Source organism: Phytophthora cinnamomi, assembly GCF_018691715.1.
Source record: "Phytophthora cinnamomi strain GKB4 chromosome Unknown Contig92, whole genome shotgun sequence".
In the NCBI taxonomy this organism is placed as follows: Eukaryota; Oomycota; class Peronosporomycetes; order Peronosporales; family Peronosporaceae; genus Phytophthora; species Phytophthora cinnamomi.
The window spans coordinates 970,688-996,886 of record NW_027151025.1 but is presented as its reverse complement, the minus strand read 5'-3'; the positions used below and the strand labels follow the sequence as shown (position 1 = coordinate 996,886).

The 26,199-nt window shown below is 54.5% G+C and overlaps 4 protein-coding genes across 6 annotated transcripts; 3 read left to right on the top strand and 1 right to left on the bottom strand.

Moving 5' to 3' along the window:
- Positions 1-454: 454 nt before the first annotated feature.
- Positions 455-4,558, bottom strand: IUM83_02879 (ATP-dependent RNA helicase; the record flags this gene model as incomplete). 2 transcript variants are annotated; one of them, XM_067926835.1, is made up of 3 exons in its annotated part: positions 455-3,732; positions 3,803-3,837; positions 4,056-4,558. In XM_067926835.1, the coding sequence occupies 3 exons, from the start codon at positions 4,556-4,558 to the stop codon at positions 455-457; spliced, it is 3,816 nt and encodes a 1,271-aa protein (XP_067784041.1). The 2 variants fall into 2 exon arrangements, with proteins under 2 accessions (XP_067784041.1, XP_067784042.1); XM_067926836.1 differs by having other exon boundaries at positions 455-4,558.
- A 930-nt stretch (positions 4,559-5,488) lies between these two features.
- On the top strand, positions 5,489-7,003 carry IUM83_02878 (putative inorganic phosphate transporter; the record flags this gene model as incomplete). Of its 2 annotated transcripts, XM_067926833.1 has the most annotated exons (2): positions 5,489-6,904; positions 6,998-7,003. In XM_067926833.1, 2 exons carry the CDS (start codon positions 5,489-5,491, stop codon positions 7,001-7,003), a joined length of 1,422 nt encoding a protein of 473 aa, XP_067784379.1. The 2 variants fall into 2 exon arrangements, with proteins under 2 accessions (XP_067784379.1, XP_067784380.1); XM_067926834.1 differs by lacking the exon at positions 6,998-7,003 and having other exon boundaries at positions 5,489-6,916.
- A 1,125-nt stretch (positions 7,004-8,128) lies between these two features.
- On the top strand, positions 8,129-8,833 carry IUM83_02877 (uncharacterized protein; the record flags this gene model as incomplete). The annotated part of the gene is made up of 1 exon (XM_067926832.1): positions 8,129-8,833. The coding sequence occupies one exon, from the start codon at positions 8,129-8,131 to the stop codon at positions 8,831-8,833; it is 705 nt and encodes a 234-aa protein (XP_067784040.1).
- Positions 8,834-19,772: 10,939 nt separating this feature from the next.
- IUM83_02876 (putative inorganic phosphate transporter) lies at positions 19,773-21,215 on the top strand (the record flags this gene model as incomplete). Its single annotated transcript, XM_067926831.1, has 2 exons — positions 19,773-21,094; positions 21,212-21,215. 2 exons carry the CDS (start codon positions 19,773-19,775, stop codon positions 21,213-21,215), a joined length of 1,326 nt encoding a protein of 441 aa, XP_067784047.1.
- Positions 21,216-26,199: the final 4,984 nt, after the last annotated feature.

Below are 26,199 nucleotides of genomic sequence, written 5' to 3'. Positions count from 1 at the left end.
GGGGAACGCAGCTCTCTGGGAGAAAGATGACTCGGTTCACGGTGGCCTGGCCCCCACGGAGGTCGACGACGACAGGGTTCAGAACGGGAAGGAGGCAGCAGCGTAAAGCAGCACGCAGAGCTTACTATCTTATTATTTGATACATGTACTATTCTTCTTCAACTGAAGTCGTTTTTGTACCTTGAAAATTGCCGAAGTTAGAATGGGTTGTTGTCAAGTCTACCCAACTTCTTTTGTCTTGCGATGACATCGACGCAATCGACCGAATATCCTTCACATGCAACGCAGGAATTGTATCAAATTTGGCCATCAACTGAGCCCCCTACAACGTTTTCAGGTTTCTACGCGTATTCCCTCAGTCAGCGGTGTCCCCAGCTCCGAAGAAAAGGTCAGCTTCAAGTTGTTCGTCTGTTTGAAGGTTGTTATTCTATTGACACTATCTACCTAAGCAGCTCTAGCTTGACGGTGCCTTCCTCTTCTTTTCCTGCTGCACGGCAGCCTTGACTAATGAGCCCCATGCCTGGCTGAACGCGGCCTGGTGGGTGTCCTTGATCCAGCTCTGCAATTCCGCCTTGAGGAAGAGTTTACCGTCGGACTTGCTCCATTTGGCGACGAGTGCGCGGCGGGATGCCACGCGATGCTGCTGCAGCTTGGCGACCAGCAGCTGAATCTTCTTATCAAACTTCTTGCGGATGAGCGTGTGGCTGGGCTCCTTCAGCGCGGCCGAGAACGGGAGCAGACTAGTGATAACCTGGCCGTCCAGCAGGAACTTGGCGAACCACCGGTACTTACCAGCGAGACCTTCCTTCGCGTCTGACGCGTCCTGCTCGGGATACGCGATACGCATCGCGGGCAGCGACCACTGGTGAATGCCGTACTGCGCCTTTGCATAGCACTGCACCTCGTCCAGCTCTGGGTGGTAGAATGGGGCGGGCTCCGTAAGCGGTGGCGCATACTTGCACAACGGCGTGTTCTTGCCAATGCCCGCGAGCCACTCAGAATCAATTGCTGTCACCATCTTCATGTACGCACGCGTCGTGCGCATGATGTGCTGGTACACGACGAATTGCGGCAGCTTGGTCGGGTTCGGCGTGAACACGGACGAGTGCGGGTGGATGTACACAGGCTCCTTGACATTACCCGTTGCAGCGATGTACGCGCAGTTACGCTCAATCTTCGTGCCCTCCGTGATTGTTCCAGCCGGCACTCGCTTTGCCACTTGGTCCAGGAAACCAGCAGCCACGATCTGTCGCAAGACAACCTGCGTCTCGAGGTCAGGAGGCGGCATCTTCGGCTTGAGCTCGATCGCAGTGAAGCCTTCCTCTTCCGGGTACAGCTTGTTCACAATCCGCGTCAGTTGCTGGCGCAGCTTCAGCATGTTCTGCATAGTCTTCTCGTGCAGGTGGTTGTCCTTGCAGAACTGACTGCTGCCACCCGTGTACGCATACGCACCAGCGGCACGCAGCAGACTCAGGACGTCACTCTCTTGGTCAATCCACTGCGCGTGCTTACGCATCTCTTCGGCCTCGCGCCACTCCTTCTCCATCTCCTCCAACTCGCTTTTCTTTTCGTCGTCACCCTCGTCATCTTCAGCACCCTTCTCCTTTTCGCGACGGTCAAGAGCGTGAATGAAAGGTGAGTGGCCCGAAAGACCAGCCACAATGGCGATCGTGTACTCGACCAGGTTAAGCTTTTGCGCCAGTAGCAGCATCTTGGCGAAGCGTGCCGCCACCGGGAACTTCACAAGAGAGCGGCCAAGCCCCGTGATTGACTCGTCAGCACCCGCAGAGACAGCCCCAAGATTCACTAACGTTGCAAGAGCGTTCTTCACGGCTTGACGGTCTGGTGGCGTCGGGAATGGAAACTGCAGGACATTGTGAATACCCATGGCCTTCATCTGAAGCACCAAATCGTCGATGGGTTGGCATAGAATCTCTGGAGATGAGAACTTCTTGAATTCAGTATCGTACACTGCGGACGAGTACAAACGGTAACAGTGGCCAGGGCCTGTGCGGCCTGCACGACCTGCGCGTTGGTCAGCACTAGCCTTGGAGATCCACTGGACCTCGAAAGACGAGATTCCGTTTGCCAGATCGAAGACACGTTCCTTCGTACGTCCGGCATCGACGACGTACTTGATACCGGGGATGGTCAGCGAAGTCTCAGCCACGTTCGTAGCAACGACAACCAGTCGGTGGTTCTCTGGTGGTGCATCAAAAACCTTCATCTGTTCATCGTTGGGAAGCAGCGAGTATAGCGGGAGTACATGCAAGTATGGCACCGCCAAATCTTCGTCCATGTCTTCATCTTCATCGTCCTCCTTGTCAGAGCTGCGTTCTTCATCCTCTAGGTCGTACGCAGCATCCTCGTCATCGACTTCGTTGCCGTACACCTGGGCGTCCTCCAAGTCAGCTTCTTCTTCAATGTCATCGTGCTCACGAAGAATGTGATCTTTGCTGCTAGCCGTTTGCTCCGGTGTGGACTGCCGGCGTTGCGCGCGGAACGCCCGACTGCTTTTGAGCGCCGCAGCCTTCTTGTTTCTTGCTGCGACAGAGTAGGCACGCGAGAGCTTACGGCACAACTGAAGAATTTCACGTTGGCCTGTGAGGAATACCAGCACTCCACCCTCAGGCAGCTTCTTGTGGATTTTGATCACCTTCTTGTAGGCCTCATCCACGTAGTTATCCAGCTCCGTGCGCTTGTTGAAATGCACAGACACCGGGTACTGGCGCGCATCCACACGAAGCACGGGGGGTGGAGTCGGAAACAGCCGATGGTTCTGCGTGAAATCCTCCACGCGCAACGTAGCAGACATAATCACAAGCTTCAGGGGCTTGATGGGTTTCTCCGCAGTCTTCTTCTCCTCTTCCGACAGCAATTGATACGCTTCTTCCTCCTCTCGTGACATCTGAGCTCGCAACGGGGCGATGCGAGACAACAGACCGATAAGGATATCCGTGTTGACGTTGCGTTCGTGAGCTTCATCGAGCAGGAGGATGGAGTATTGACGCAACAAAAAGTCCTGTTGGATCTCTTTCAGCAGGATACCATCCGTCATGAACTTGATGCGTGTGTGTTCACTCACGTGCTCAGCATCGTAACGAATCTGGTAGCCGACATGGCCCTTGGGTGCACCAAACGGCACGTTCAGCTCTTCAGCAACGCGCTTGGCGGTAGAAACAGCAGCAACACGTCGCGGTTGGGTAACACCGATGCGTCCACTGTTGGACGGGTGGTCTGGGTGGCCATAGCCAGCTTCATACAGGAACTGCGGCACCTGAGTGGTCTTACCACTACCCGTCTCACCGCAAAGGATGATCACATCGTTCTCAGTGATGGCCTCCATGATTTCCTGCTCGGAGCTGCACACGGGGAGCTGCATACGCGCCATCTGAATTTCTGGCTTGCGAGACAACGTCACCAGCGTCGTCTTGTACGACAGCTTCGTCTTCTTGCTCAGCTCGCGCATCTCTTCCACGGTCTTCATCACGATCGGCTTCGGCACGTACACATCTGCCGGGTCAACTGCCGGTTCCTCTTCTTGCTTCGGAGCAGGGGAAGCAGTCGTCTTCGACTGTGCAGCAGCAAGCGCTTTCAACCGGCGCTTCTCCTCGTTCTTCTTACGCAGCGCCTCGAGCTTCGTCATGGCAGCGCTCTGCGAGCTCGCACGCTTGGCTGCCTCCTCGGGGTCCTCCTCTTCGGCTGCCGTCTGCTGGACAGCCACGATCGAAGCTGCATCATCAGCACCGCTCTCAGGCGCGTCCTCCTGCGTCGGCAGCATCGGCACCGAGCGGCCGATCACCGCCTGCTTTTTCTTCCTGCGCTTCTTCTTGCCGCCTGCAGCCGCAGCCTTCTCCTCCTCAGCCTTCTCCTCTCCACCAGCAGCAGTCGCCTCCGTCTCCTGTTTGGGCTGCACCGTCGTCTTCTTCTTGCTCTTAGCCGGCTTGGCCTCCTCCTCCATGGGCTCCTCGTCGTCTTCCTCCAGCTCCTCGTCTTCTTCCTGTTCCTCACTCCGGTCCTTCTTCTTCAGCAGCTCGCTGCGGGCGTCCTCCGACAGCTCGATGCCCGCCTTCTGGCGGTTCAGCGAGCGCTTGAGCCGCTCGCGCAGCGTCTCCTTGTGGCCCATCTGCGATGTGCTGTACATGAGCCGCAGCTGCTCCTGCGAGAGCTGCTGCTGCTCCAGCGACTTGTACAGCTCGGCGCGTCGCGCCTCCTTGACTTTGCGCGCCGCGAGCGCCTCCAGCTTCTTGCGCTTGCTCTTGCTCAGGTGCTGCGCCTGCTGCAGCAGCTCCTCGGGCAGCTGCTCGGCCCTCGGCTTCTTCTCGCGGCGGCCGGGCAGCACCAGCGCCCCGCCGGCGCCTTCGCCGCCCATTTCGGCCAGCAGCTCGGCCGACAGCAGCGCGGACGCCTCCGGAACCTCCGACTCAGTGTTCACATTGGCCTCCTGCGGCTCCTGCGGCGCCGATTCGACCCGCTCCTCCGCGGTTGAAGTCTTGGGCGCCTTGGCTTTCTTGCGAGCCCTCGAGTGGCCGCCCTGCTTGCGCTTCTTGCCCGCCATCGCCTCGCACACGCAGCCGTCCGAGTCCGCAGCGCCGTGTCAATCGCCAATGACCTGCCCACCAACGGCTACGAAACGTCACACCTAACCCGTGTGGTACAGTGTACCATAGTAAAAGACATGGTTGCAATTTTAGGCATTATTGTTTAATACTTAGTATAAAATATTATTTCGATTATTCTCAATTAGTGTAACGCAATGTGTTACAGTCTTCTCCGGCAAGTCTGTGTCGGCTTGGGGGCGAAGAAAAGACCCGCTAGGGACGTGCAAATGCCCGAGAGCGCCTGCCAGAAGCGCGTAGTTACCATCATGGTGGCCATATTCTCATGGTACCGTGCTTATTTCGAAATAATTACCAATTATGGCAATTCATTCATTCCTCACATGGATAATTGCTCTAAATTTCAATTTTCACAATAGTGTTTTGAACGTAAATAATTATATTTTCAATTTAAGTATTTTCATGAACCTGCAACAAGGAGTACAAGTATTGCTTACACTGAGGGAGACTCTCAGTACATGTACACATGTGTTCGTACACGCACTGAGTGGAGGTGTAGGTATCACGCAAAAGATTCCCGGTAGATGCAAAATGTCTTCACTACGAATCCCATTTGTACAGTATATGAGCTGATGGTCTCCGCAAGCGATATAGGGGACGCGTCCCATTTCTGCTTTGGAGGCTCTGGTTTCGCTGCCAGGGGGCACACCTGTACACAGTGATGAAATCCTTGCGTCCACACGGACCCTTTTGACCCTATCATGCATGCCCTCTCCCCTTCTCAGTGATGACAACAGGACTATCAAAGTGTTTCCATCAATGCTCGCCCAGTCCGAGACTTCAGATCGGTCCATTCTGCATTTCGCCGGCTCCAGCCCACCCGACCAACGTCCTCGCAAGTCAACTCAAGCCAAGCCAGCTAACCAGCCATGAACAAGTATCTCGTCCGAGGCCTCGGCTTCTTCAACGATGCCTACGACCTCTTCGTCATGAACATCATCAACGTCGTGCTCACCGAGCAGTACGGCAAGCACGTGTACACGTCGTACGTGAAATCGTGGGTGTCCGCCGCCGCTATCATCGGTGCTGTCATCGGTCAGCTGCTGTTCGGCTTCCTGGGCGACGTTTTCGGTCGTCGAGTGAACATGATCGCTACGTGTGTGCTCCTGATTGTTGGCAGCATTCTGTGTACCGTTGCGTACGGCGGCAGTGGTAGCTCGACGCTGTGGTTTTTGGTGGTGGCCCGTATCATTTTGGGAATCGGTATTGGTGGCGAGTACCCGCTCGCCGCTTCGTCGTCTGCTGAAGACTCGACGACGTCGGCGGAGCGTAACACTCGTGTCGCTACGACCTTTTCGCTGCAGGGAGTGGGTCAGGTGGTTGCTGCCCTTCTCGGTAACCTGCTTGTCGAGGCCTTGGCCGATGGCAAGTCGGGTGAGAACAGCGACTCTCGCCTGGAGACGGTGTGGCGTCTGCTGTTTGCCATCGGTTGCATCCCCGCTGCTGTGATCTGCTACTACCGTATCACCGCTGAAGAGACCGAAGCCTTCCAGGCCATCCAGGAACGCTCTAACGGTGTCACCCGCGTCGGCGCTCAGAAGAAGGCCCGTCTTTCGTTTATTCTTCGTCACTACTGGGTCAACCTGCTCGGCACGGCCGGAACGTGGTTTCTCTTCGACATCATCTACTACGCGCAGAACCTGTTCTCCGCCAGTATTTTGTCGGTGATTGGCGTCAAGAACTCGTCGCTGCAACAGGTGACGACTATGAATGCTTTTGTGGCGTTGCTGGCGCTTCCTGGTTACTATGTGGCCATCTACTTCATCAACCGCCTCGGTCGCAAGAAGATGGCGCTGCAGGGTTTCTTCTTCATGGGTGTGCTTTGCCTCATCCTGGCTATCTTCTGGGACGACCTACAGGACCAGAAGATTCTGTTCATCATCCTGTACGGCCTGACGCTCTTCTTCGCCAACTTCGGTCCCAACACGGCCACGTTCGTGCTGCCGACCGAGATGTACCCGACCCCGATCCGTTCGACCTGCCACGGAATTTCGGCTGCTTGTGGCAAGGCTGGTGCTGCCATCGGTTCGTTCGGTTTCTCGATTTGGGTGTCGAACGAGAGCTTCGGCTACGACGGTGCTTTCTACACGTTCTGCGCCATTGCGTTCGTGTCGATCCCGTTGACGTGGTTCTGCGTGTTCGACAACAACGTTCCGATTGAGGAGATGGATGCTGAGTTCTACCGCAAGCTCCACGGTGAGGACGAATTCACGCGTGACTCGTTTGCGTCAAAGGGTGCTGAAGCGGACAAGGAGATCGGCTACAAATCTGCTGCGACCCCAAATGTGTCGCTGTAAGTTTGGTTCGTTGCTTCGTTAGATCGTTCACCAAGAGCACGACATCGTATGTTCCGTCAGAGTTTAATGATCAGCAGGAAGTCTTAGACACACGCATGTTGGCTAACTACAACTAAGTTACCTACGTTTCAGGCTCAAGTTACGAGTCTCAGTCGGAGGGAGTGAAAGCGGGTATCCGGGCGTCACGGGTCCAACCGACGCATCCTGAGCTGGCCTCGCACAACTTGGACGAGACCACCGCCAGACCCGTACTAACTAACGTTACATTTGCGATCTCCCTCCCACCGTTTCCCACGCTGTTTAACGTTCAATCGGATCTGGTTAGCTGCAAAGTACTCCCGCGTCAGGCTTACTCACGACACAGGAGGCGACTCGCGCAACCAGTATTAGCAACCGCCTCATATCTTCGTGATGTTGAATTCTTCTTAGCGTGCCGACGAGTCAGCCGCGATTGCACTATTCTTGCCGTTTGGCTACAGCAGCATCACAAGGTGCCGGAAGTATGGCGAGTAGTTTATCCTCTTGACCGACACGATTCCCTGGTATGGCGGCTGAGTCGTGGGGTACTTCCCGTTGGGGTGGCCAATATGACATTGAAGAGGAGGCACGGAGGAGCAAAGGAGGAAGATAGGAGGCTGCTCAAAAATGTTCCCGTGAGGAGAGGCTGCGATTCACAGCCTGCGAGAGGTGGTATGAATGCGTTAACGGGCACCGCAGCTGCGAGGGTGCAAACTCTCACTCAGCAGAAGTGTCGTTCAACGGAGACTAACAGTGAGGAGAACAGAGATCGTCTTGAAGGGGAGGAAGGATCGGACGCTCGATTTTGCCCCCCCCCCCCCCCCCCCCCCATGGATCCCCTGCCCAAGAACTTCACGCACCAATGCCCGGCAATCATCCGACCTCTATCTAGGCCAAGATAAATATCGGATGTACCGAATTGTCGCTAGGTATGCCGTGAGTACCTAAGTACTAGTTACGCAGAGTTTGGCATTGCGTTAACGAAGGCAATCCAAGCCTTAACGCTATTCAAGGATGCATAGGAACTAGCACTCACCACAATAGAGAGTTTTCGCTGCGGCTCCCATTGCCATTCCCACAGCAAAGTAAACACAAAAAGGGCACCTCTATGGGAAACCCCCTCCGCCACCCACAGAATTCGGAAATCTGTGGGAGCCTTCCCATTCCCAGAGTTGCCGCCTCCCACACGACCTCATGGCTGCAACGACTGTGGCTTCGAAGCCTGCCACCGAGCCACCTCGCTCGACAGCCCCACCACGCCGTAAGAACTACAGCGAAGAAGACGATGTCGCTCTGCTTCGCCAAGTGCTGCTTGACCGGCCTTTTGCTAAGCCACGGGGCAAGGTCATGCAGCACTGGGACAGTCTTGCTGCAACGCTCGTAGCCTCGCCGGCCTTTTCGCGCAGTAAGCTAAGTGGCAAGAACGCACAGTCACGCATGAACCAGCTTGTTCAAACTCACCGAGAGGCGATGAAGGAGGCGGAGCTACTGTCTGGCGTGGCGGAGGAGGTCACGGAGAGAGACCAGCTGCTTGATGAGCTTGTAGAGCTCCTCGATGATACTAAACAGGAGCAAGAATGCAAAAATCAAAACGAACAGAAGAAGCGCGAGCGAGACGAGGCAGCGTCGCTTGTGGCTCGCCGGGTAGCCATGGAGCGACTGGAGCAATCTTCGGCCGCTGGCGAAGCCGGATCCCCACAGAAGAAGCATGTTCGCCTCGCCCAACTTACTATGGCCATGATGGAGATGAAGGAGCGTGACATAGCAGCTCGCAAAGAAGAACGAGCCGAAGAACGTCTGGATCGCGCTCGTGAGAGAGCTGAGGACCGCGCAGAGCAAGCTCGTTTACGCACCGACGAAAACGAGCGCATGGTGAGAACTGTATTGTTTGTAAATTGATCTTCCTCTAAAATATGCTAAAAACTGTTTATCATCTATGAAAGGGTTGGCAGCGGCTGGCTGTCAGAGCCCCGCTAATATGCATGCCTCTGATTGGTAGAAAGATGCTGCTTTCTACCAATAGGATCTTTGGGTATGTGTGGACCACTCACTGTGGTGGTCCACTTCAATGTATCCATCGGTGTGTCTTACACCAATGTGAGGAAGTATCCAAAACGTTTAACAGATAACCTATCTGTTAAATTCACAAGTGGCTTGCAGCCAATTGTACGTGTAACCCCGTTACACCATCCCCCCCTTATGGTTAGACGCGCGGGGTCCCCGCACGTCAATCTTTTGGAATTGACCATTCGTCAATTCTCCGCGTTTGGAGAAGAAACCCGCGCTCATTCAACGATGAGCGCGCCTCAGAAGAAGTTCGCAAAGTCGGTGGGGAGTCATCTCTCCATCGACGACTACTTCGAACGCCAGAAGGCGAAGTACGGCGACGTCGTCGACTTCGACGACGACGATGAAGACATGGAGGGCGAGGAGGACTCGCCCTCAAAGCGTAAAGACTCAGTGTCGAGCGAATCGCTCGACCCTCACGCCAAGAACGTTCGCCCGCGTGAAGGGGGACGAATCGGACGCTTCGAGTTCGAGGCGTTCGCGTACTGAGAGCGATACCCCACTCGCTTCCGCTGGTGCTCTCAGTACTCCGCGCGCTGCTGCTGCAGCGCGTGATGTTAAAGCTCAGGTTCTCGCGCGCTGCGCCTGCAGCGCGCGATCCATGGATGCCGTCCGCGTCCGAGATCGCGGACCGGTTTGGGAACTCGGTACCTCCGAATGAGGTGCCGCTGTACGTATGCAGCGCCATCAAAGATGACGCTGTGGTTGCCGAGCTGCACTTTGATGCGGAAACGCATCAAAGGCGCGATTACTACATCGGACTCTTTCATGAGCTCCGATGGTTTCAAAGCAAGAAGACCTCTTCTCGCAGCAAAGTGCCCGAATGGCAGGCACTTTGTCAAGCTGGAATGCCTTTGTTGAAAACTTCAACAAGAGGCCGAGTGCTTACCGTGATCGGATTAAGCAGGGCGTGATCGCTTCGAGACGTACTCGAAGCGTGGAAAGCTGGAGCAACTTCATGTTGCTGCTGAGGAGGCAAATGTGCCGTGCGCTGTGCCCGAGGGCTTTCAGTGCACGAAGTGCTTTCCAGGCGCGGTCCGCTTGAGCGACCGCGACCTGAACGGGTACACGTCGTTCCGTGTGCCCGAGAGTCTCAAGAGCTCCGTGCTAAGTTCTTAGCACGTCAGGGTTCGGGCGCTAGCGATGATCGCAGCGCTCGTGTTACTTCCGCTGCGCCAGCGCGTACTGCTCTTCGTACGCCCTCACCATTTCCGGAACGTCCTCCAGCAAGACGTTCCGCGGCTCTATGTATCTCGATGGGGAGGAAATCCTCTCCATGAATACGAAAACGAACCCCTTGAGGGTTCGTTTTCGGGATACTATGGTCAACAATCCGCTCAACAATCCAGCGGGTTGAGCCGCGGGCGTCACGGAGCGGCGGTGGCGGGGTGGGAACACGCCCGGGTATGATCAGCCCCGGGCTGATCAGTATGCGCCTCTCCACGACCGGGTGGCCGTCGTGGAGCGTCTGTAGGCGCTGAGTTCGCCGCTCTGAAGCAGGAGCTGGCGAACCAGAATTAAGTCGCGGCGGTCTCGCAGACCGCCTCGAATATCCAGGTCGAGCTGGGGACCCAGATGAAGGTTGCTCCAGCGCGTCCGCGCGCTGGAGGAGAGGTTGCTCGTCGCCGAGGCCAAGTCCTCCGCTTCTGCCTCGGCTCCTGCCGAGGCTTCAGGTCAGCCGAGCTAGATGGCTCGTGCTGCCGGTATGGCTTCAGCCGTCCGACGTAAAAGGTCGGATGGAGGCGCATGCTAGACGGTATGTCTAGCGTGTATGCGTTGCCGTGCCGTGCCAACACAGTGAACGGCCCGATGAAGCGCGGAGCAAGCTTGCTTGCTCCGAAATCCGAAACTGCATGTCTAGGCAGGTTTTGTGTAGCTAACAAAACTAATGAACCAACTTTAAATTCATTTGTGTTGCTTCTGCCCGCATTGTCTGCGTTCAGCTTCTGTTGATCAACAGAAGCTGCTATTGTTTCTTGGACAAACCGAATTACGGCTAGTCTTTTGGCGATGAAACTGATTGCATCCGAGCTGAAGTCATTCAGCTCGCTCTCCGCTAGAGGCCCGGCCTCTGCGTGGTTCTTTGCGGTGTCTGCGCCCTGCGCAGACCCGTGGTCGTTGGCCTTGTTGTTGGGGGAGTCTGCGCCCTGCGCAGACTCATGTGGTTTGTCCATTGTTGCAGCTGACACTGTGCAAGTGTCGGCGGTTTTCTGCGGCTGCTGTATTGCAGTCGTAGATCCTCCCCCACTTAAAGTGGGAGCCATCACTCCGAGTAAACTCGGTAGGCGTGGATGTCGCATGGCATTCACGTAGAACGGTGTATGCCCGGTCGAGGCATGCACTGAGTTGTTGATGGCAAACACTGCCATCGATAAGCACTCGCTCCAGTATTGGAACGAGTGAGCGTAGCTCTTCAACATATCGACGAGCACGCGATTCACGCGCTCGGTTTGACCGTCCGTCTGCGGATGATCCGCAGTCGACATGGAAAGCTGGCTCCCAAGAAGTGTAAACACTTCTTGCCACAGGTGCGCTGTGAAGCGCGGGTCTCTGTCCGACACGATGTCGGACGGCATGCCATGGTGTTTGAACACCATGTCGACGAGCAGACGGGCCGTCTGCTTCGCGGTCACCTCTGCTGGCACCGCAGCAAGATGTACCATCTTGCTGAAACGGTCGACGAAGACCACAACACCGGTGTTCCCTCCGCTATCCGGGGGAAGACCAAAGATGAAGTCCAAAGACATGGACTTCCAACACTCCGACGGAGTCGGTAGTGATTGCAGTGGAGCCTGCGCGAATGGCGCAGGCTTCACGCGTTGGCATACCTCGCAAGCACGGATGTACTTGCGCACCCACTTATACTGGTGGTGCCAGTAGAAGTCGCGCGTGAGAAGGACGTATGTCTTCTCACGTCCGAGATGTCCCGCAGTCGGGGCATCGTGATACTCGTACATGATCCTGAGTCGCAGGTCATGGTCATTTGGCACGACAACGCGATCCGCGTTGTCGTCGACTGCATTGTAAAGCAGTAGTCCGTCGTGCACACGAAAGCGGTGTGCACGCGCTCGAAGGTGCTTGGGCAGCTTCTGACGGGACTTGTCAGAAGGCGCTGTACCATAGGCCAGCAAGAGTTTCGCGTCCGCGTCGTGCGCGTACGCGGCCTTCACATCATCCAACAGAGATGATGTGGGTTTGCTCGATCGCATGGCGTCAATGGCATTGACGTCAACAGCTTCTGCATAGTCCGGCCGACGTGATAACGCGTCGGCCACCACGTTCAATCTTCGGGGTTTGTATTCGACCCAGAAGTTATACTCCGCAAAGAATGAGAGCCATATCGCCATTCTTTGTGAAATGTGTGGCGACTTCACTGCGGTACGCAGTGAAGCATGGTCGGTGTAGACCACAAACGGTCTACTTCCAAGCAAATACACTCGGAACTTTGCGAGTGCGTATTTCATGGCAAGGAGTTCCTTGTCATGTACCGGATAGTTGCGCTCAGCTGGCTTCAGCTGACGCGATTGGTAGTAGACGACACGATCACGGCCCTCGTGATCGTGCTGCATCAACGCGCATCCGATCGCGAAATCGGATGCGTCACACACTACGTGAAATGGGCGATCTTGGTCAGCCACTGCCAAGATCGGCGCCTCAGTCAAGCCCCGCTTGACTGCATCGAATGCCTTTTGGCAATCGGGTTTCCAATTCCACACAGCTTCTTTCTTAAGAAGCTGTGACAGCGGGCGGATCTTGCCCGCATAGTCCTCCACGTACTTGCACAAGTACGTGGCCAAGCCAAGGAACTGCCTCAGTTCCTTGACACTTGAAGGCGTTGGCCATTCATTGATCACTCTGACCTTTTCCGGGTCAGGGCGAACACCATTCTTCCCTACGAGACACCCGAGGACGGGTATCTCGCACGCCCCGAAGATGCACTTCTTCAGGTTCGCGTAGAGCTTATGCTTTCGCATAAGCTCAAGTAGCTTCCGGAGATGCACCTTGTGCATCTCAATGTCGGTTTTCCCGTCCACAGCTCGGCTGTGGATGAACACATCATCGAAGTAGCTCGGCGCGAAGTCGCGCACCGAGCGCAACAAGTGCGTCACGCACCTGTTGAAAGTCGCAGGGGCATTCTTAAGCCCCTGTGGCATTACTAGCCATTCCCAGAGCATGCCGCTTGGCGTGCTCACTGCCGTGAGAGGGATATCGCTCTCACGCATTAGGATTTGATAAAATCCGTCTCGTAAGTCGAGAGCACTGTAAACGGTGCTCCCGGCCATCAAATCGATGATGACATCTTTTTGTGGTATCGGCGTCTGCGCCGGTATCGTCGCATTGTTTAGCTTATTATATGCATGAACAATGCGCCATCCGCCCTGTGGCTTCTTGACACAGAACGTCGGAGCACTGTGCGGGGACTTTGACCCCCGCACTTGTCCTGCATTGCGACGACTGTCAAAGAAGTCGTCGATCGCTTTTACTTGCTCTCGCGGCAGTGGCCACTCCCGCGTGACACAATACTTTGTGCCCGGCACGAGATCAATCTCGTGCTGAATGCCCTTATCCTGCGGAAGCTCCGCAGGAATCTCTTCCGGGAGTACGTCTTCGTACTCCCTCAACAATTCGTAATAGGGACTCGACTTCAGCGAGTCCCAACCTTGTTCCTCGAAGCGCTCTCGCTTCGTCTTCGCACTGAGAGTGTCTTCACTCTCAGTGGTACTTCCCAGGAAGAGCTGCCTCAGCTCTTCGCTCTCGCTCGCCGTTCTTTCGCTATCTGAAAGAACGCAGACTTACTCGATGCGTCCATCGTGCAAGTCGCGCGTGAAGCGCTTCCAGCTCATGGCTGGAAGCGAAGTCAACTCCGACGCCGTCGTCGGAGGACTAGCGAGTTCCATACCACGATACTGGAATCCAGTATCGGTGCGCGTCAAGACGCTAAGCGTCTTGACATTCGGCGTCACCGCCGCAGTCTGCCCAGCAGACTGCTCTTGTTGCGTCTCGGTCCCGGACCGAGACTTGCGCAGCGTTTTCCGCTTGCGCCGTCTTCTTGTTGTGCGGAGCCCGGCTCCGCACAGTTGTTCTTCTGGTCCAGGCCCGGCCGTGGACAGTTGTTCGCCGGCGGACCCTGTCCGCGGGCGCGCGGTATCAAGCCCGGCTTGACCGCATTTTCCTGCGTGCAGCCCGGCTGCACGGTAACGTGTCCCTTCGCCGGCAGACCCTGTCTGCGGGCGCGCGATATCAAGCCCGGCTTGATCGCATGGCGCTTCGTCGTGCAGCCCGGCTGCACGACAGCATGCAAATTGCGTCAGTGCGGTACGTTTGCAACCGTCCGCACTGTTTGCAGCGTCAACTCCCGGAGTTGACACGCCTTCGTCACCTCGACGCCATTCATTGGCGGAGCCCCTCATGACCGAGGGTGCATCGGCTCCCGGAGCCGACGCGTCGTTGTCGACCTGACCACTTCGGGTCAGGGACTGTCCCTTACACGCTTGAACGTGGGTGTTGGTTCCCGGAACCAACACATCTTTTTCTTCCGACGTCGGCAGCATTGCCGACGTGGGTCTTACTTGTGCGCGCCCTCGCGCACTTCTTGGACACTCCGGGACAGCAGCATAAAGCGGTGCCTCGACTGGTGAGCCGCGGTAACAGGGCCATCGCTCTCTGTTCCGCTGTCGCGTCCGAAGCGCACGAGCGTGCGCTTCTTCCAGTCTATCACCGGATCATGCCGTGCAAGCCACGGCATGCCCATTACTACGTCGAACTTATCGTCCAGGTCCAGGACGATAAAGTGTTCGACAAACACTCGTTGTTTGTACGAGAAGCGCACGTTCACGACGCGCTTCTCGGTCTTTACGATGGCACCTGTTGCCAGTCGTACCTCCAGAAGACTTCGAGGTGTATCTACCTCCTCGAAGTCAAGTCTCGACAGGCTTCGTAGTCGAACAAAGTTGTTCGACGCGCCTGAATCTACCAAAGCTCGAAGAGAGTCACTCGCTCTCTTCGAGTAAACCTTCAAGACGACTAGGTTCGGCCTGTCATCTTGTTTCTTGCAGTGAGAGCTAGTCTCACTGGGGGCTGCAGTCCTCAGTGTCGCGTGCCCGATGTCGGCACGCGCGACTGCATTACCAGTAGGGCGCCCCGCGCCTACTGGATGTTCGCGTTTTTTGTTGGTCCGCGGCGATGCCTAGCATCGCCACGACGGCCACCTCCAGGGGGCATGGGAGCTGTGCACTCCCGTGCAAAGTGACCGATCCTTCCGCAACGGAAGCATCGCACGCTACCTCCCTGCTGCTGGTAACCAGCAGTTGTTGCATTCGAGAGGTCCATTGGTTCTGGACCTCCCGGCCTCGCTACCGGGCGCGGTTGCGGCCTCGGCACGTTCACATGCAGTTTAGCCTGCCGCAGGCTAAACTCTTCTTGCATGGCAAGAGTGATCGCAGCTTCAAGAGTACTCGGGTACTCTCGGAAGAGATAGGTCTTCACGGGCCCATCTCTAAGCCCCTTCATGAACATGATGACCTTGGTCGCCTCGTCAATCGGGTTAGTCACGATATTTGATACCAAATATCGTGCGCGCTGCGCGTAAGCATGGACGTCATGCTTACCCTGCTGAAGGTCGAGGAACTCCGCCCTCGACCGGAACTCGTTTTGCGGGGGCTCAAACGCTTGTTTGAGCTCCTCTTTGAACACTTCGTACGTGCTGAAGCACGTAGGATCGGAGAGTCGGCGTCCATACGCCCAACTCCTTGCGCGTCCGCCAAGGCAGGACATGGCGAACGCGACCTTCGACAGCGGGTCGACGATGCGTCGAACCGCTATGGCTGTGTCGAGTTCGACAAGCCATCGGAGGAGAGGCTCACCCTCTCTTCCCACGTAATTGCTTACGCTCAACTTTAATGGTTGAGCACGCGGTGTCGTCCCTGACGACGTCGTCACTGAGGAATCAGCATCACGCTGCTCCTTCATGATGAAGCCCAGAGCAACACGATGTTGCTCCGTCGGCGATAGCGTACGCAGCATCGTGGCTATCGCCGCTTCTCCAATGACTGTTGACAGTCGTTGGAGGGCCTCCCATTCTGGGTCAGACAGGTGGGGGCAGTCAGCGCGTGCAACATGCGTTGCAAGCGTGTTGGAGCTCTCCATGGGCACCTCCGTGCTCATGTGGTTCTCGGCTCCGCGTTCGTACACCGCGTACGAACGTCAAGCAGTCGGTCGTTGGACGGACTACAAAGTGCTACCAGGTGTAGTGGGTCTAACTTGACTCACTACTTTAGCTTACACGTTGCGCAACGTGTATGAGGAAGCGTAAGTACTTAGTAATTACTTAGGTTAATTATATTTGAATACACAAATATAAGTTAACTTAGACAAGACTCCAAGTAGCTAGTTTAAGGTAAAATGAGAACTGTATTGTTTGTAAATTGATCTTCCTCTAAAATATGCTAAAAACTGTTTATCATCTATGAAAGGGTTGGCAGCGGCTGGCTGTCAGAGCCCCGCTAATATGCATGCCTCTGATTGGTAGAAAGATGCTGCTTTCTACCAATAGGATCTTTGGGTAGGTGTGGACCACTCACTGTGGTGGTCCACTTCAATGTATCCATCGGTGTGTCTTACACCAATGTGAGGAAGTATCCAAAACGTTTAACAGATAACCTATCTGTTAAATTCACAAGTGGCTTGCAGCCACTTGTACGTGTAACCCCGTTACAGATGTGTTCACGCAACGCATGATGACCGCGATGCAGAGCAAGTAGGGAGCAGCAGTTGTGTTTATTGCACGGTTATCTAAGCCACGGCTAAATATACTTGCAACGAGGGAGGTGCTAACGCAAAGAACGAGCTAATTTGATTCCCCTTGTAGTAGCAGCAATGACAGTTTGTCATGAGCATTGAGATCATGACGTACTTCCCCACTGGACTTAGTCTAATCTTGTTCGACTTTTTGAAGTCGATGAACGCCCAGAGCGTCTTCAGTCTACCGAACGACCACTCGACACTCTCACGCACAGAACTCATTGCACTGTTGAATGCCTTTTCCCTAGTTGACGTACTTGCACCACGAAAACCGGATACAATATACCGGGATATACCGTAGGCCAGATCACCGTATACAGCATACCCACCAAAAATATCTTGGTTCTGCTCGAAATAGTCCAGCAGCTTGCTCTCGCGCAGCAAGGTGACATCGTGGCGTCGCCCTTCAATAGGACCCCAATAATGAAGCGCCAGTCCGTCTGGTGTCGTAATGCACTGGTAATTGAGACAGTGAACACGCTTGTGTCCCGAATACACTTGGCGCTGCAGGTTTTCGTTGCTTCCGGCGCGTGGTGATGGACGGCAAATTGCGTTCTTCGTTCCGTCAATGAAACCAAAGATGTTGGTCATTGGAGCACCTTTCTGGTTGATAGCATCGGCGTAGATAGCAATACGACTTTGAATTATATGCTTGTGAAAGTAAATTGTTTCTTCATATCTATCGAACAACACTTCAACTAGTAGAGTGTTAGATTAAATCGCCAGCTCCCCACATCATACAGCAATATAACCTTACCCATGTGCAGAACAATACGACTGAGCGCGCCCTCTGACCGTCCGAATGTCTTGCGCATGTCCGCTAGTCGCTTGGGGTAGCTGAGGCGGTGCAGTAGAATGCAGAGAGCTTCCGTCTTATGCACACAGTCACGATGCTTCGTCATCACCCACTCGGGCAGCTCGAACAGCGAAGACAGCTGCAATATGCCCGCCACGTCGAAACGAAAGTCGAACTCGGCGTCCACATCCGTCGTAGCAGTGATGCAGAAGCGGATGTTAGGCACGACAGGGCGCTCGACGGGCGGGCGATAGAGAGCTGCAACCATAAGAACCATGGCGTCACTGCATCCTGTGTCCTCGAGTAGAGCGCACAGCAGAAGAATCTCGTCCGCCGTCATCTTCACTTGTTCAGGAGTGACTGGAAGCAAGGAGCTCAGCTTGAGCCTTCTATAAAGCATGACATGCTATTTAATAAGGTGATTTGCTGGGACTGGGAAAACGCGAAAAGTGGTTTTGATCTCCCATAGCCACACCTGAGAGACTATCTGGGAAGGGAAAGGAAAACTTGCAAAAACTCTCTAATGCTGCGTGAAAGTAAAGAGTTCATATTAAATTAAAGAGCCCACAGTCAGACTCCTTAAACTGATTTGAAATTTGTGTTTTTTATGTATCATTAAAATGAAGATTGTTTTAAACATTTTTTTTAAATACATGTACCAACATGAATACTGTACACCGACTCAATCGCGAGGATCGTTTCTCTAGGCTTGAAGTCGAACTCGAGCACTGGCACATCCTGACCAAGACAGAGTGTGAACGTCAGCACCAATGTCAAAACCTTCTCATTAGCAAAGGCTATCTTCGCGTGAAAGCACGTCCGCACATTTTGAAGCATGGACTACTTCAGGCCATACACGCCTTCGGCCGATGTCAATTGTCACGAGTCTAACGTCGCACGCTTCGTGCTTTTAACTGTAAAACTCTTTCAGGACAGCCCAGACGTAGGCTCCACAGCTCCGAAGTGCACCGGCACCGGCGGGACAATTTTAATCACGGTCAGCGAGCTCCGTCTCTGGTCACGAGGTCCACGTTCCTGTCCATTTTGCACGATCTCTGGCCGTTTAATACGGTTCAAGGGAGAGGCCTGGATCGATGGGGGCGAATCTCAAAGATTTTTGCTGGCGCTCGGGGCTTCTCGAAGCCTGCATGGCGAACGCAGGAGAATCTCTGCGTCCTGGGCTGAATCCTGGCGCCGAACCGGACATTGAGACGATGCCCGTTGTGCTTGTGCTCATGGCGAGCTCATCCGCTACGCCCACCTCACTGAGGTGGGCGTAAGGGCCTTGACAATACCATCGCGGATTCCGAATTGCGGGTTCCGAAAATTGCACGACATCTCGGTGTTTGATGAAGGCCAACACGCCCAGCACGAACAAATAGTCGAACTACTGTACACCGCACCCCCGGTAATGCCAGCAAAATTGTAAGTTATGGTACAGTACATGTATCATAATGCTTATGGTACACTGAACTGTAGCCTCAAACTCGAGCGAAAACATAATAGCGACGGCCAACTCCGGCTTTTTGGGCCCGCAAGACCGAGTGCGGATAGTCAGGCGAATAGGGGAATGGTGAAGCCGCAACAGCGAGCGTCGAGAGCCTTTGCGTGGACAATGTAACAAGCATTAGCAGCAATTTGACTCCCCATGTGACGCCCCACCTCGCCGACCCAACTGCACCGCACACCAAGGCTTCCCCATCGACGAGCGGCGGCCACAGAATCCGCGGTGCCGCATTAATCCCGGTCAAGCACATTTTAATCCGAGCGAGAGCCCAACAGATTCAGGCCTGGTTTTCGCCATGCCCGTCCGGTCTGTTCACATTGCACGTGGAGCGATCGAGTGCCACGCGGAATCTTTCAGATTCGCGTCGTGTGATCTGCCGGCGCTGCTAATGCTGCTCTGCCTTGGCGAATCTCAGGGTGAGGCAGGCCCGGCTACCCGTCAGCCGGCCGTGGTCTCTGCACCACTACAACCACTGCAACATGTACGGGGTTCTTTTTCTCCACCGCTTTTACTAATCAGGTGCTAGGCGAGCCTCCGCGGCCAACCACCACGGTATCCGCAGGGACTGCTGTCGGTCGTAAAGCTTGGCAGCACGTCTCGGCTCATTCCTCATTTTGCTCGACACCTCGCAAGCCCCGCCCTCCCCCCGCGACCCGAGCGAAGAAAAGATGAACAAGTTCCTGGTGCGAGGCCTCGGCTTCTTCAACGATGCCTACGACCTGTTCGTCATGAACGTCGTCAACGTCGTGCTCACGGAGCAGTACGGCAAGGACGTGTACACGTCCAGCATGAAGTCGTGGGTGTCCGCCGCGGCCCTCATCGGCGCCGTGGTGGGCCAGCTGGCCTTCGGCTTCCTGGGCGACGTCTTCGGTCGCCGTGTCAACATGATCGCCACGTGCGCGCTGCTGATCGTCGGCGGCATCCTCTGCACGGTCGCCTACGGTGGCTCGCCCTCGGGCACGCTGTGGTTCCTGGTGGCGGCTCGCTTCATCCTCGGCATCGGTATCGGTGGCGAGTACCCGCTCGCTGCTTCTTCTACTGCTGAGGACGCCACGTCCGTGGCCGACCGCAACCAGCGCGTGGCTCTCACGTTCTCCCTGCAGGGTGTTGGTTCGCTGACCGCCGCCATCCTGGGCAACCTGATCATCGAGGCCCTCGCCAACGGCGACAAGGACCAGAACGCCGAGTCTCGCCTCGAGACGGTGTGGCGCCTGCTCTTCGGCATCGGTGTCATCCCGGCCTGCATTGTCTGCTACTGGCGTATCACCGCTGAGGAGACCGACGCCTACAAGGCTGCGGAGGAGCGTCGTCAGGCGGCTGCCCACGCCAACCCCACGGCCTCGCGCGCTCGTCTTACCTTCATCATCCGCCACTACGGCATCAGTCTGCTCGGTACGGCCGGCACGTGGTTCCTCTTCGACATCGTCTTCTACGCCCAGAACCTCTTCTCGGCCAGCATCCTGTCCGTCGTGGGCGTGCACAACGCCTCGCTGCAGGTGGTGACCACGCAGAACGCCTTCGTGGCGCTCATGGCGCTGCCTGGCTACTACGTCGCCGTGTACTTCATCAACCGCCTCGGCCGCAAGGTCATCCAGCTGCAGGGCTTCGCCGTCATGACGGTGCTGTTCCTGGTGCTCGCCATCTTCTGGGAGGACATCAAGGGCGAGGCCGTGCTCTTCATCATCCTCTACGGCCTCGCGCTCTTCTTCTCCAACTTCGGCCCCAACATGTCGACGTTCGTCATGCCCACGGAGATGTTCCCCACGCCGATCCGCTCCACGTGCCACGGCATTTCCGCCGCCGCCGGTAAGGCCGGTGCCGCCATCGGTTCGTTCGGCTTCTCCATCTGGGTCGAGAATGAGAGCTTCGGCTACGACGGCGCCTTCTACACCTTCGCCGCCATCACGCTCGTGTCGATCCCGCTCACGTGGTTCTGCATGTTCGACAACGAGCAGGGTTTCGACGAGATGGACACCGACTTCTACCAGAAGCTCCACGGCGCCGACGACTTCACCCGCGAGTCGTTCAGCTCGGTCGCCAAGCAGAATGATCTGGAGAAGGACGCTGTCTACAAGGCCAACAACACCCCCCAGTAGATGTGCGGTAGGTAGCACATACTCCAGGAAGCGCGCTTCCTAAACATTAATGTAATCCTTTTTTGAAGTGCTCAAAAGACTACATGTAGTTTGTGCTTGATTTGGCTTTCGCGGAGACTGACCGGAAAGCCACGTACAGTATGTTTGAGCGCCTGGAAGATGCCCATTCTCGATCGAGCGTCCGGCACATGACTTACGCACTCTGCGGCCTAATGAAGCTTCGCTCGCTGCTAGTTAGCTGGCGTAAGACGCTTACCGGCACGGCGGACAGACACGTCCAGTTGCGACCGAGATACTTCTGAAGTCGACGGAGGGCTTCGCTGTTGTGGTATGCATCATTCGTATCCAATGCGTAGTAGAAGACAAACTGCTTTTTGAGTACGTTCTCCAGCGCAGCGCACAATGAGCCTCCGGCCCCGTTGACTTTCTTGCACAAGGCTTGCTTCCGATTCAGTAGCAGGTTCCCCGCGTCGCAGTCGACACCAGGATGCATCTTCTTCAGGAGCGTAGATGGATCGACGAGATCAACGTCGATAGGCGTTATGTTGGCAGCACTGAATGTCAGTACAAATGCCGACCCCTTTTGTCCTCGTCGAACGACTGTGACTCGGTGCTGAATTGCGCCAGGAGATCCAGAGAGGAACTGTCCGAGTGCGTCTTCGACAGAAGCAACTGTAACTTTGGGTGGCGAAAGACGCACGTCGATATCATTAGCGCTCTCACCACGAACGACCCAGTCTCGAAGGAACCCGCCATAAATGCTGGCGTTGCAATGCCACACCAGTGCGTGCGCAAGCTGAAGCATAATATCGTCTCGAGTCGCCCAACTCGTTGGAGGTACCTTATTCATCAACTGCGCGAGTCGAGGGCATTGCTGCAACTGTTGCGTAGGCTCACCGCGAACCTTCGTGACTAGGGGCAGCATATTGTCTCCATGCGTCTCCACAACCAGAGACTGAATTCGGCCGACGATGACAGACATCAAGGCCTTTGACGCACCTTCCAGCGTCACAACGATTTCGCGCGCCTGACTGTTGATTTTAATGACCTGACCTCTGCTGACATGCAAGTGACCAGCACCGCAGCGTTCACTAGACAGCAGCTCCTGGATGTTTTCTTCGAGTTGTTTTGCCAGTCGACCACCCTTTCCTATGATTTTGCCCATGTTAACGTGCTCCGGTAGTTGCAGCGTGACCGATTCTGGCTCAATATTGCGTAGCAGTTTCTTTACGTGGAGCTCAACGAGCCCATAAATTCGGCGAGGGCAAGTAATCACAACCTCATTTTTCTCCACTGTGGCAAATACTGAGGGGAACTTGCGCTTGAGTTGTTTCAGCCAACGCCCGCGATCAGCCAGTATGAAGCTACGAACACCTGGATTCACTTGGATACGCATCGTGTCACGTGCAGATGAGCTCAACAGCTTCTTTAGATCTACTACACGGCACCAATCCGCAGCACCGGATGAAACTTCATCCTCTGTCACGTACGAAATCAGTTGCACAGTTGGTTCGGCACCTTTTGACCCATCCGTCAGCATTTGCGACCCGAAGACAACCAGCTTCGACGCTGAAGCTTCACTCGAAGACACACTCTCCAACCACAGAGTCGTGCGTCTACTAGCTTTTACGACAGGCTCTTGGGAGTTGGAACCATCATCACTTTCGTTATCATCACCATCAGGGTCACCAGTAGGCTGCGTTTTTTTAGTAAAAGCAACCATCACGTCTAGTATTCCCTGTTTTTTGGCGGCGTCAAGAATTCGAGAAAACCCGGCTTTCGGTGTTCCGCCAGCCCGAGGAGTCGCAAGATGATCAAAGTACGCGGCACACAAAGCACGCCGAATGCTTGATTCGATGCCCCCGTTTTGCTCGATTATCTCTTTGTCATCGATGATATTAAACTTGAGGCCATCAAGTTTTTTCAGCAAATACTCGCGCGACGTCTCGGCATCGACAAATACATCAGCTTCCAAATCGTGGTCTTGACACCATGTTAAGCCCTTGCCACGCTCTTGAGCTTCGTCAAATCCCCCCGCCAAGTTTAGGAGTGTGATGTGGTCACCAGACTCATCAATATAATTCTTGATTGAATCTGTACGATCCAAGCACCTTCTATCCGGAAGCAAGCGCTCGGCTCCGTCTGATGCCATTAGCAAAGATACGAGTTTTGCCCCAGTGACAAGACAACCAAAGTGACTGCACGCAATTAAAAAGCGACCAAGGCGTAAATCGACCCCCAGCGAGAGAAGTGCGTCACCTTCGGGAGTAAGCCTGCCTTCGTCATCAAGGGCATTCAATTCATGCAGTCTCTCCTCTGCCCGTGTAAGCGTATTCGGATCAATCGGGCCCAAAAGCTCCAGTTCCTCGTTCAATTTCTGCTTCATGTGCTTGCCCAAAAGAACGACCTTGTAGATCATGGCGTTCTGCATCCCTGGTTCCACTTCTCGACTTCCAGGGTGCTTTCTATTACTTTCCTGGTCCGCGGTACCGGCTTCTTCCGAGTCTGGGAAAAGGCGAATGCAAATTCCAGAGGCTGTCCGCCCTGCGCGTCCTGTTCGCTGCTTCATAGAAGACATTGTAATTGGCTGGGTAATCATTTCATTGACATCAACAGATGAGTTCCACTGCACTCGACGCTCAAGTCCTGTGTCAATCACGTAGCGAATATTTGGAAGCGTGACACCAGTCTCCGCCACGTTCGTTGAGAAAATAACAAAGCGTCTATCAGGTGGGGGGTTCAACACTTGATCTCGTTCAGCGCGGGTGACCTTGCCATGAAAGCCGACAATACTTGCCGTAATTGTCTTTTCGGGCAATTTCTTTTTGCGGGTTTGCTTGTTTGGTTTTGTCCATTGTTCCAGAATTGCAGAGATACCAGTCTTAAGTTTGTCTTCTTCGTGCAGGCCAACAACCATTCGAAACGAGAACGAAGACGAGCGTTGTGAGCCTAGAGTAGAATCCGTGGTCTCTTCAACGCCTGATGAAACCAAAAGGTCTTGTCGAGCGACTTCGAGAGCATCGTTGATACTGCCTTCACTTGCCAAAAACACGATAATATTGCCCGTTTCTGTAGTCCTGAGAATATCCATGGCTGTTTGAATAGCAGCAGACGTGAGTACTTTATTCACGCCAGCAGTACCGATCTTTTGAGGGTCTAACTCAACAACAGGACGGTGTTCAACATACACCGGAAACGTTCGACCTTGTACTTGAAACACGGAAGATTTTTTCTTCGATGGGTCAAGGTACTCACGGAAATGGCGCGCCTCACTTGTGATAGTCGCACTTGCCACAACTACTTTAAAGAACGGCCCATCCGTTTTTGCTCGTAGCTGCTTGAGTGTGCGCTTTAGAAGCGCAAGGGATAAATCCACGTCCACTGAGCACTCGTGCGCTTCGTCAACTATCACTGCACAGTATTTGGAGAGCAGCTGGTCGCAATTTCGTGCAATTTGTACGAAAAGTCCGTGCGTCATGAATTCAATCCTTGTCGTACTTGTGATATTGCTCTCACCTCGGCCAATCGTGTAGCCAACTTCATGTCCTGGTGGAAGGCCGCGCTCTTCAGCGACGCGTTGTGAGAGCGATATGGCGTTCAGTCGACGTGGCTGGAGGACAGCAATTCGGCGTGATTCGCCAGGGGGTAGAATGCTGTCTAAAATGATCTGCGGCAATTGTGTGCTTTTGCCTGATCCTGTATCCGCCATAATAATAACCACTTGGTTGCGCTCGAGAACCTCAACAACCTTAGGCTTGACTTCGTACATGGGTAAACACATTCCAAAGTGTTGTCTCTCGATAAGAAAGTTACGGGCAGAAGGTGATTCACTGAGCCCTTTTGTTTCAAGTAGCGAGGTTTGCTTTTGTGAAAAACACTTGCTGAATCGCTCGAAGCTTTTAGTGTAGACGGCAAGCGCATTCCGCAGGCGTTTCGCCATATTCCGTGAGAATTCAGCTTCTTGATCCTTTATCGAGGCTTCCATGGCTTTACGCTTCTCAATGACCAATTCGTACTCCTCATTTGCACTTTGGCGCTGCATCTCCAGGGTGTCCTGAGTATCAGTTGCTGCGAAGTCAATGATGAATCGTGGCAGCACACACTTCGGATTTGGGAATACTCGAACGGGGTCGCCAGGCAAAATCGTGTTTTCCCCCGGATTTTGACAATTGCTGATGATAGCTCCACGTAGACAAAGGATAGAGCCGGCTTCCCCCGAATAACGGTGAGCAAATTCCACATCTGTTGAAGTATACACCCCATTTCCAACAGAGCGGCCAACAAGTTGGATGTCCAGATCGAATCCATTCAGTGCGATAGCGGTAGAACGCCAACGTTCCGGGGTGCCGTGATATAAGGGTTCTGCTTCGTTGACGGATGCTTTCAGAGTATGCAAGAGCTGAATATGACTGTTGTAGTCTCCAATACGTGCTGATGCCAGTACTCGACGAACACTAACAATGTTGGCAGACAGATGAGGGGGTAAACCGCTAACGGTAGACTTGTAGTCTAGTTCATGAGGCTTCAACAGTTCAATCGGAGGGGGAGGGGGAACCGGTGGACTTGTCAAACGTAACTTCCAGTCCTGTTGTGTCATACTCGAAATCAACTCTTCATCGTTCATCGACTTCAGTCGGTTAATACGAGCGCGTTCTTCCCGAACCACGGTGCCCGTGCCCAACTCTTCTATGCATTGTCCCGTAATACCCCCGAACTCCTTAACAAACCGCTTTAGCATTGAAGAGAGCGAAACTTCACCCCGCGAAGTTTGAATAGCTGGGTTAGTTGGTGAGTTTTGGACCGCAAATACCAGAGTAAGCCAAGGAACCCAGATAAGACACTCATGCTCGGCATCACCACCTAACGACCCATTCCTCTTGCGTTTGGCATATTCTCCAGGCAGTGAGTCTACACGATGCTTGTCCGAGTAACAAACATACAGCATATACTTGGCGAACGGAACCCATATCTCCCGGCTTCGTTCTTTCCGCAAGAGTTG